Source organism: Diospyros lotus, chromosome 4 (genome assembly GCF_014633365.1).
Source record: "Diospyros lotus cultivar Yz01 chromosome 4, ASM1463336v1, whole genome shotgun sequence".
NCBI classification, from domain to species: Eukaryota; Viridiplantae; Streptophyta; class Magnoliopsida; order Ericales; family Ebenaceae; genus Diospyros; species Diospyros lotus.
In genome coordinates, this window is record NC_068341.1 from 43174508 (window position 1) to 43185933 (window position 11426).

The 11426-nt window shown below is 37.2% G+C and overlaps 2 protein-coding genes across 2 annotated transcripts; one reads left to right on the plus strand and one right to left on the minus strand.

Moving 5' to 3' along the window:
• The first annotated feature begins 2732 nt into the window (after positions 1-2732).
• LOC127800787 (nicotinamidase 1) lies at positions 2733-6249 on the plus strand. The gene is made up of 5 exons (XM_052335600.1): positions 2733-2968; positions 3605-3788; positions 3908-4041; positions 4188-4373; positions 5902-6249. The coding sequence occupies exons 1-5, from the start codon at positions 2822-2824 to the stop codon at positions 5992-5994; spliced, it is 744 nt and encodes a 247-aa protein (XP_052191560.1). The 5' UTR covers positions 2733-2821; the 3' UTR covers positions 5995-6249.
• A 1018-nt stretch (positions 6250-7267) lies between these two features.
• LOC127800786 (kinase-interacting protein 1-like) lies at positions 7268-11175 on the minus strand. The gene is made up of 2 exons (XM_052335599.1): positions 10830-11175; positions 7268-10296 (listed from the first exon to the last, which is right to left on the minus strand). Exons 1-2 carry the CDS (start codon positions 10921-10923, stop codon positions 7430-7432), a joined length of 2961 nt encoding a protein of 986 aa, XP_052191559.1. The 5' UTR covers positions 10924-11175; the 3' UTR covers positions 7268-7429.
• Between the last annotated feature and the right edge of the window lie 251 nt (positions 11176-11426).

An 11426-nucleotide genomic window follows, 5' to 3' on the forward strand; every position in this document is an offset into this window, starting at 1 on the left:
CGAACACGCGAAACCGGATGGATCGAATGATATGATCGTAAACCTCTTGGACTTAAAAAAGGGCGAGGCTTTATCCTTCCGTATATTCTTTGATGGTTAGATCGATACTCGAGATAGAGTTTAGCAATCAAGATTTAATGATGTGTAATAAAATATACATACTTATATTTTTTGGTAAAAAAAAAAGGTGAAATCACCCATTTCAGGCGCCCCACACCCGGCCCGACAGGACGTGAGGAGGTTAATCATGGTGATCTAGCTAGACGCAGTGGCTAGACTCGGGCTTACCGCGCACAAAGAGCCCCCCTCACTTTGAAGAAAGATACTCCATACTGTTGCTTGCGAGACTCGATCCTCGGTCTTGGTCCAAGATTCACCACGAAAGACATTTTGTGCCCCCTTCTTGACCAACTAAGCTGCCAATACAGGCTACATACTTATATTTTTTATCATAAGCTGGAGGAGGATCATATTTGTGTTATCTAGATATTACAAATAAGAGCATCTTCGGATGTTGTTAAGGCCACCTTCTATTTTTAATTTTTAATTTTTTAAAATAATAAAAATATATTTATTTTATCATTTTAAAAAATAAGAAAAAAATTTGTAAAGAGATTCAAAACAATAAAATATTATTTTAATTGTCTTACCCAAAACAATTTCTAAGTTCAAAAGATAGAAAAGACAATCCATTTCATGTTTTGACTCTAAAAAAGAAAAAAAATATTTCTAAATTTTAAAAATAAAATTATATATTTATTTAAAATTTTAAAAATATAATATATCTATATTATAATTAAAAATATATTATACATATTCTATATAATAATATTTAATATAAATTTTCACTTAGGTGTCAGTAATTTATTAATTAAATTTATAATTTTATTTTAATAGTAAAAATTTATTAAAAGAGTTAATTTTATCCCAACTATTCTTGCTTCGTCACTCGTTACCACGGCCTTGCCCTAGTCGGCTTGCCCCTCTGGCTCTCTGTCGCTCGCTGGTCAATCGTTGTCTCTCTCTCTCTCTCGCTCCATCTCACCTCATTTGCTAAGCCCCTGTTTTAAGTAATATATATATATATAGAAATTAAGATATAGCCATTGAATTTTACCATTAGCAAATACAACCTCTCAATTTTTCTCTCTTTAGGGATTGAAAAAATGGCACTGCAAGAAGATTGTTGCCATTTTACAATCCCATATATTACTCTCGTTGGAGTGAAAATTTTTTAATATAAGATGTCATTTCGACAGTTATAAGAATGGCATCTCGAATAGCAACTCCCGTTAAAATTGCTATATGATAAAGTAGAATAAGTCTAATTGAACTCTTACCCAAATCTCTTATCGTCCTTAATTAACTTGAATAAGGGGTGCATTTGCTAGTTCTCTTGACTCAAAACATTGCCTTTATTTGCGATTGGGTTATTTTTTAATTGGGGATCGAGTTAATGCTATTAAAAAAAAAATAGTTGAATGAGATTAAAAAAATATTTATTATAATGACTAATATGACATTAAATCTAACAATATAATCACTTTCTTTGACATTTTTTAAAGTACAGTAATCAAATTAACTTAAAATCTAAAATTATAAAAACTTATTTCAAAAATGCTACACCAACAATCAAGTTTGACACTTATGCTGACACTTTATATTGATAATCAAATATTAACAAATAAACTTTTATTATATTATGTATAATTATTAATCATTAATATAAAATATAACCACAAGTGCGATAATGCATTTCCGAACTTATTTAAGTTCCTTAGAATTATCATGGTCAAATCTATATTTTTATTTATGTACTCTTATATTTTTTTCGTGCGATCATCTAAGTTTTTTATTATTTTAATTATACTTCTAAATTTATATTTTTAATTTAATTAAACTCTTAAACTTTAATTTTTTTATAATAATTTAAATTTTTTATTATTTTAATTACATCTCTATACAAAAATCATGAGAGCACCACAACTTCAACACTCTCCACCTTTGAAACACGGAAATGAAAAAATGACTCGAAACGTTTTTCGAGCCATTTCACAAATTACATAAAATGGCCGAAAACACATTTTCCTACAATGAGATGTGGCAAAAATGAAGGATACGATAAGAGAGGAAATAGTGTATAGTGGTGGCAAGAGGCAATGAAAAAGGAGTATGCAGCGGTGAGAGGTGAGGCAGCAAAATGGTTAGTAACAAGAGGTAATTGTTAGAGAAGAAGAAGGAGAACTGGCGGCAACCACAAGGGAAGAGAAAAAAAAAAAAGAAAAGAAAAAAGACTCAGAGAGAATAATATAATATAAATGATATAATATTTAATATATTTTTGAAAAAAAAGGAGAAATATGATGATATGTATGTATATATATTAAATAATATATTTATAAAAAATATATTTTTTACACTTTATTTTATATATATTTTTTATTTTTTATTTTATTTCGTATGGAAAACGTTCCAGTCTCTAGTCTCTGTTTGATTGCAACCTACCTCTCCACGACTTCAACACCACCAGTCAAACGTTGCAGTTAGTTGGATAATTTTTCGTCCTCTTCCGGTAGACTTTTTCAACGGTCACTGCAGATTCCATCGCAGCCCACTGAGATAATATAATATCAAATTTTCATAGAAAGTGATAGCAGAGATACCAAGTACGAATCTATTCCCCATATTTCGCTGATCCATACGTATATATATATAATACGTATTATCGTCGACTTCTCCTTCTATAAAGCTCGTCAGTCAATGTTCATTGCGTTTGCACAAGGGGGAAGATCAAGAAGAAGAAGAAGAAAAAGAAAAGAATATGGCGTCGTCCCAGATAATCGATCTGTTGAAGGTGGAGCTTCCGGTGGAGCAGGGCGCGTCTCTGGTTCTCACGGGCGACGTCAAGACCGGTCTCGTCCTTGTCGACGTCGTGAATGGCTTCTGCACCGTCGGTGCCGGCAATCTGGTAAAGTACATAGAGGGTTCTACGTCTATCTTTGTACCAATCCTCTCTGCCTCTGATCTTTCCTGTTTGTTATTAAAGGGAACCAATTTCGATCCCGATTGGTTTTATGGTTTACTGTATTCGAGGGTCGCATGGATGCTGTTCGTTTCCCCCTGTGTTTGGTTGGTGGGAAAATGAATGAAGATATTCGAGGGAACATATAGTTGAATGTTTCAGATGCTGAGAACTTCCATTGACCTAGGGCCTGGGAGTTTACTCTAGAATTTTCTTCAACCAATCTTGGATGAACGACAGAATGAAAGAAAACTCTTTCATTTGACTGATCTAGAACCGGCCTGCTTGCTATGTACAGAGTAACCGAGCAATTTGAAACCTAGATTTAGAAGCAGATGATAAGCTTTTGTCTTTCTACTTTTTGTCCATATCCTAAGTTGGGTTTTAGGTCATCACTTCATTGAACGTTTATTTTGATTTTTTGTCTTTTTTTCAATACTACCGGTGTTTCCTTTTCACTTTGTTTGATCTGCTAGGACCCCTGGTTTTCACTTAGCAAGTTTTTAGCTTAATGTAATTCTGGTAATCACATGGAGTACTGGTGTTACCTCATATTAGTGATGCATTGTGTTCCTTCTGCAGGCTCCAAAAGTGCCCGATAAGCAAATTTCTGGAATGGTCGACGAGACATTGAGGCTTGCCACAGCTTTTTGTGAGAGCAAATGGCCTGTTTTCGCTTTTTTAGATTGTCATCATCCTGATATCCCTGAACATCCATATCCACCCCACTGCATAGCAGGGACTGATGAGACGAAATTGGTTCCCGGTACTTCATCCCTCTTCCTCACTTTATAGTTCCCATAACTGCAAACTAGCTGAATATGCCATTGATGAGCAGCTACACAAACAATTTTCTATGTTTTTCTTTCTGCTTGTGATGCTCAGCCTTGCAGTGGTTGGAAAACGAACCAAATGTAACTCTTAGGCCCAAGGATTGCATTGATGGTTATATTGGTTCTACTGAAAAAGATGGCTCCAATGTCTTCATAGATTGGGTTAAAACGAACCACATCAAAGCTGTATGCACTCTTATCTCTCCTAAGTTGGCCATCTGCTTATGATGTTGTGTTGTTATATAAGGTTCTTTGAAGAATTAATATGAGTTTTAATTGTTCTGTCGATTGTGGGAATGCATGTCTAATTGGAGCCAACTTTCTTTTTCAAGATATTGGTTGTAGGTATATGCACGGATATATGTGTTCTAGATTTTGTCTGTTCTGCATTATCTGCAAGGAACCACGGTTTTCTCACCCCTCTGGAGGATGTGATTGTGTATTCGCATGCCTGTGCTACTTTTGACCTTCCCATTCATGTTGCCCAAACCATTGAAGGTGCTATGGCTCATCCACAGGTATGCTGTCATCAGAAGTCGAAACATATGCTTTTCATCTTGCTGATCTTCTTGGGTTGCTTAAAATTTAGTTAAATAAAGCCACTGGGGAGATGCTTTTGGAAGGAAACAAATAAACTCTCGTAATGAGGATTCTGGAGAGTTGGGAAATGCAGAATTTAATGGGTTGAAGCAGGCATGATAAGAGGAAAATAGAAATAACGGAATTGTTCACAAATATCTTCAATTTCAGATTAGCAACGAGTTGCTTCATTAACTCTTTACTCATTTAAGAGGGAAAACATTAGTTGATTTGTGTTGGATGTGTTGATAATTTGATCATTTTATCAAAAGAGTGCGTGCCCTTCAGTGGTTTATAAATGAGGAATTTATTGATGGATGAAGTTTGTGTCATTTGACTAGACATTCAATTTGTTCATTTTTTTTAAATCCATTGTATGCATTCTAAGAGCATTTTCAGTGGCAGAGTTCCACAAAACATCTATTTGTTGAAATGGCCATGAGCTCTGCACTTGATGCGGTAATCCTCAACATACACGCTCAATGGCTTTGTTCCTTTTCCATTCCTCTTTTATCCTCCAGTATCCTTGAAATATCAAATGTTTTTCCAAAAGACTCTTTTCATGCCTTCAGCTTCCACAAGTCTGCCTTGGTCTGTTCACCGTTGTTCTTGGGTTCACGTTATGTCTGGTTTGATCGATCCTTTACGGTGCTTGAAGGCTTAGACAACTCTTTATTCATTCATTGAAAGTTGAGTTGATTGGGTAAAAGTTTTATTTCCAGGAAATTATTGTATTGGGAGTTGAGAGTCAATTCATTGTGTAACTCTTAATATTGGTGAACCAACCCAGATGTACCACGGCAACTATATTTAAAAAAAAAATCCTTGAAACAAGAACTTATTGGACTGTTCTTCTTGGTTGTTGCTCATTTTCATGGACTAATCAACAATGGGGAACCCTGCCTTTCTATAAGGTTCCTTTTCAACTTTTGGAGATGAAACTCTCTTAGATTCTTTTATCACCTCCATGAAGCGGTTGATGTTACAAATTAAGGCCTCCTTCAGTTTCAAAAAATATTTTTTTAGTTTTCAACTCCAATTTTTACAACTAAACGCGTCCTAACATTTCATGTTTCAAAAATTCATAACATTCATTTTTAGAAAAATTAGAAAACACGTTCTCTATTTCCTAGTATAAAATTGAAAAATTAATCATTCCACAGAAAATCGGAATTGGAAAACTGAAAATATTTTCTACAACTAAACATGCCTTAAGGTTTCTCACTTTTTCCTTTTTATTTCTGTTTGTTTCTTGGCTTGTTTAATTTGGTTGACTTGTGATGGACATCTGAAAACCATCCATTCTAAGACCATTTATAATGTCTGGGTTCTTGCTGAATGAAACTCTGATCGATGGTGCAGTTTACTATGCGATTTCACCCTCATCCCTGAGAATATCAGTTAAAACTACGAAGTTATTTAGCTATTAAGCTTAAAAGGTAACGTTTTCTTCTTTTTTTGTGGCAGGAACTGATGCATCACATTGGCCTGTACATGGCTAAGGGAAGGGGAGCCAGGGTGGTCTCTGAAGTGTCGTTTGAATGCATGAAGAATCCATGACCTTAGCTCGGTGTGTGAGTTCTGGAGTTGACGTCGTGAAGTTTAGATGGGATCTCTTTCATTATGTATAAATGCTTACATGTGATCGTCAAGACTGAGTCATTAACAAGTATGAAGCCTATTGATATGCCCCTTGTATATTTGGATGATACGTTACAATATAATTGTGCAATCTTATTATATTATGTAAATAACAGTTGGTGTTTCCTTTGACGACCGAGTCATATAACAAATATGAAGCCTATTGATATGCCCCTTGTATATTTGGATGTTTTGTTACAATATGATTGTGCAATCTTATTATATTATGTAAATAACAGTTGGTGTTTCCTTGTTCATCATTCTAGATTTCTTCTTTATCTACCATGCGAGGCTGCTGATGCTAATTTGTGTCTGTGTCATAGCAGCATGATGTTTTGCATGTCTCACTCAGAAGAATGTTGGGTCATGACAGTATGCTTTTTCATATAATAGATGATGATATTATCAGGTTTCAAAAGAGCCTTGGCAGTTGCAGAGCTGTGTTGTACTGTTTGTCTTGGATCTCAAGTCTTGTTTTTCTTTTTTTTTTTTTGTAACTAAAAGATTTTGGGTTTGAGTTGGAGACACTGCCGCTTTGCTAAAAAGCAGGAGTAAGATTGTACGCAAAAACAACCCTTCTCTGACCCTTCTAAAGTGAGAATTTCTTACACTGGAAATTCCTTCTTTTTTTTTATGGTTTGGAAACAACATTTCATCTTACTTGGTGGTGATTATAACATGTTTATAGACACCATATTCTGGCGCATATAATTGATGGATAGATATTGACTCTTGTTTTAGTATTCACAACCTTTCCCATGGATTAAAAAAAAAAAAAAAAACCTTTCCCATGGTGAGAACCTTGTATATAACAAACTCCAACTTTAAGATGGTAGAACACCACAAGTAACAAGGCTCACTAGATAATCAACAAGCTCAGTTGAAAGAGAAATGGCAGCACTTTCTGGATAAATGATGGAAAGATGATTTCTCAATGAATTTCATGAGAGTCACAGGCTAAGATTCAATTATAGGATAGCTAAACAAATCATGGTTTTCTTGATGTTTGAAGCAGATGTAGCTGAGCCTTGTGTTTTTCTCTCCCAATTGCTTGTATGAATGATGAGAGGGATGTGGCGTAATCAAAGAAACCAAAACCGGTTAGATGTTTAGTGTTGTTTTGGGTGAGGAAGGAGAGAAAGAAAAACAAAAGAAAACAAAACAGAAGGGAAACACAAAGAGTGCAACAAAAGTTAACGGATGAGGAATCCTTCAACTCTCAATAGTTCCATACATGGAACATATGTATAGTGTCAACGAACAGATAAAAAAGAAAATAAAACTTTACTATCCACACAAATACCATCTCTAGAAATGCAATCAATAATGAGAAAGATGGAGAAAAACATACCATTTACAATGGAAAGCCAGCTTTTAGATTTCCAGGTCTTAGATTTTTGTGATTCATACAGGAGAAAATCGATGTTTTTCTCTTCGGTTTAGTTCCAAAGATGAATGACCTTAAGGGAACTCGACCCTGACCCTGGCCTGCGGATTTCCTCCACTGTGATGAATTACTGTGATTTCCAGAGAGCCCAAATTCTGCATCCAACTTCACAAGGGTATCTTCGATATTACGTTGCAGCGTGGTTATATGATCTAATCCAGCATCCAGTTCATCTCTCACCCTCTGGTTCTCTTGTTTCATATTCAAAACCTCACCTTGGAACTTAGCTGCTGCATGACTAGTGAACTTGATCTCTTCTTCCGCTGCGCCGGCCTTCAGGGATTCTGTTATTTCTTCCTGAATGTTGCACAAAGATGAGAATCTGCGGTACACTTCGTCTTTCAGCAATGCGCCTTGCTCTATCCACAGTGTTGTTTCGGTCTGTATTTCTCTCAAGTGCTTGTATAGGGGCTTCAGATCTGATTTCAGGTCTGTTGTGGCACTTTCTTCTTGACTGGACTTTTCTTTTTCCCTAAGCTTTGATATTTCATCTTGTAAATCCTGGAACCCTGTTTTGAGTTTCTGTATCTGATGGAATGAAGTGCTGAACCTCAGCCAAAAATCCAGGTTCTCATCCAGTATTGCGTCAATGTTCATCCTGAGCCTTTCTTCAATTGGTGACATGGATTGACCTTGATCAATCAAAACCAACTTCACTTCTTCAGTATTTACCACAGGAACTTCTGGAGTTCTACTTGCCTCAGTGTCCTCTGTTGCTTCAGGTTTAGCATCTTGATCATCCAAAGATGTAATGGAGATCAATAGACTGCCTTCCTTCAAATCGTTATTTTCACGAAAATTTTCCTGCCCAAGGTTCAGTTTCTGACGTAACCACTGAATCTCTTCATCTCTCTTGGCAATGGCTGCACTCAGTTCTCTTAGCTGCACTGTCATTTCAAAGTGGCTGTCCCTGTTCCTCTTCTCCACATCACTGAGCTTCTTCTTCAAATCCTTGTAATTCCTCAAAATTGAAGTATATTCTGTCAACAGAATCTTCTCTTTGTCCTCCAAACCGTTCAAGAGTGTTTGTGGCCAATCTGTCTCGTCATATTTCTCTATTGTCCCTTCCTGTGGTTCAGAGCTAACAGCATCATCTGCTGTCGAGGACACGCCTTGTTTATCGACCTTTTCCAGAGATTTTGGATCTTCTTGTTTCTCAGAAATCACATTCAGACCAATATTTGACTGCACCTCGCTAACTTTTTCTTCTTCCTTCTGTTCTTGATTGTTGACAGATATACCAAGAACCTGTTCATTTTTTTCATCCCCAACTATTGTTTTCGGTGATCTGGAGTTCATGGAATCACCTCCTTGACTTGAGATATTTTCTTGTTTCTCCAACTCTTCTCGTGTTTTCACTTCAACGGAGGAAACATCTCCCGATCTTCGCAAAGTGGGACGCTTCGTGCACTGGGGACGCCTTTCAGAGGAAACGTCTTCCTCTTGTAATGGCTCGAGCTCTTCATCAGGCTTCACATTGAGTATTTTATCAGATAGTTGATCAAGACTAGAACAAGCATCGGTGAAATGTGTTTGTAGATTGTTGTTTTGCTTTTCAACATTCTGGTTTAGGTCCTGGACTTCTTTCAACTTTTCCTCCATTTCCCTCAACCTCTTGGTCAAAGTGATTGTGCCATCGACCAAATTTGCCTTATCATCTTCCAAGGTCCGAATTTGTGCATGAAGATCGTCAGTTTCTGTCCTTAACCTGCCTATAAGAGCAGTCTGAGAAGAAACTGCAGTTTCCAGGCTAATCACCTTACTCACCAGCTCATCGATTTTCTCTGCCAGTTCTGTCACAGAGATGGATTCTTTGGAGTCCGCATCAAAGTGCTCTTTGATCTTCTCCCTTAGCGCATCCAGTTCTTGCCTCTCTGGTGTCACATGGTCTGGTTCGTCCTTCAAGCCTTCAAGATTCATGTTAGCTTTTGCAGATCCATCTTTGTTAATTGGTTTTTCTTCATTGGCTTGTTGGCCAGGAAGGAACTTTTCCCTGATCAACCTAAGTTTGTCACGAGCATCCTGAACCCTTTTGAACTCTGCTTTTGCTTCCTCCGTTGACCTCTCTTGCTTCTCCTGCAACTGAGCCAAGGCCTCTTCACATGATCTCAAAGCCGCCTCAGCCATTAAAGTCCGAGCTTCGTCATCCTCGATGACCTTCCCCACGCTGAACTCATCCTGCAAGCTGACAACTCTATCCTGCAGTTCTGTGACCTTGCTCTCAATTTCCCTGAACTTTGCAATCCCACTTTCATAAGAACTCTTCACAAACTCCTTCACAGTTTGCAGGGCCAAAATCTCTTTCTGAATCTTGTCAATCTCTTGAACCGCCTCAGATTTGCTCAAACCTGATTTGGGAGGAGTTTTCTTGGGTTTTGGTGCTCTTGATGACTTCTTTTTGGCTTGCAGCTCCTTTGAAGCTGATGTGAGGAGACCCTTCAAATCTTTCTTGGGATACTTTGGGACACTTGGGGCATTATTCGCCATGGCTTGTGGAAGGTCCTTTGGAAATCTAGGAGGACCACCTTCTTCGTCATCGTCCATATCAAACTGGATTCTTTCTGGAAACACAGAAGCAATGGTATTGTTGGCATTTTGCAGCTCTGTCGATATGCTATCATACCTTTCTGCTAAGGATCGGTAAGCCCTAAAGGATTCTTGGACAAAGATTATCAACTCTGGCCTTCTCTTGTAGTACATTTCCGCCCTCTTTGCAAATGAATCGCCATCTTCCTCGATGAGCTTCAACATGGTATGTACCTTTTCTTCCATATCTGCCAATTCGTAACACATATATACATTAAATCTCACAACAAACGTTTGTTACCACTATTATTTAGCATCATACTTAACCCAACAAAAAGGCCATTAAGCTCTGAATTCCTGCACAATATGACAATAAACCCGAAACCAAACATCATTCACAGACCCCCCCCCCCCCCCCCCCCCCCCCAAAAAAAAAAAAAAAAGAAACTATAATCTCTAAAAGAAAGTCATTTAAATTGGATTCCCTTATGGCCAAAATCCACAAAACATTAACTAGGGCTGAGAAATATTGGACACCATTGAGATTATAAAGATATTACAATGCCTACTATTTCAATTCATGTCTATGTTTCTAAAGTAACAACATATCTAGTATTTATTTTTCATGTGTACAGCCTATCTTCTTCTTGGAATGATCTTATAACTCAAAACTCAATGATCACCGATCAATTCACATTTGCGGGAATAGGGTTTCCAATGTCTGGATAAGAAGAACACAGAAGAGAAAGGATAAGAGAGATTGACAACGATGAATATATACCTTGGAGGTTCTGTTCGAGCCATTTGGATTGCTTTGTCCTGATATGGCTTGCCCACCACCATGAATATGCATTGCTTGCAGCTCTCTGCAACATCTCTGCAGCCTGATCCAGTCTCTCTAGACCAGAACCATGAACCTGATTTTTCTCAATTTCCCTCCCTAAACAAGAACACCGAAAGGAGATGGGCCTTCCAGGTTTAGGAAGAGAAAAAAGAATTTCAGACGAAACAAAAGCAATGCAAATTGGGAGCTCTCAGAAGAACAATGGCAGAATAAAGGAACCCACGGCAGCTACGGTCGGGAGGGACGCTCGGCCGAGAAAAGTGTTGGGCCCTTCGTTGCAGAAATGGCAAACAGCCAGCAGTGAAACGAAGAGGCAAGAAGAGAAAGGAAGGAAAGAGAAAATCTTAAAATGTTCGAACGTGGCACCCACTGGCTTTACCAGACTGCCAACCTCAGATTCTCCTCATGCAAGTGGAGTCCTAATTAATTTTTTAGTTTTTATTTTATTTTATTTTTAAACAATTATATTAATTAGATGTATTTCTCACTAATTATTAATAAGATTGTGTTGATATTAAAAGCAAACAATAATAA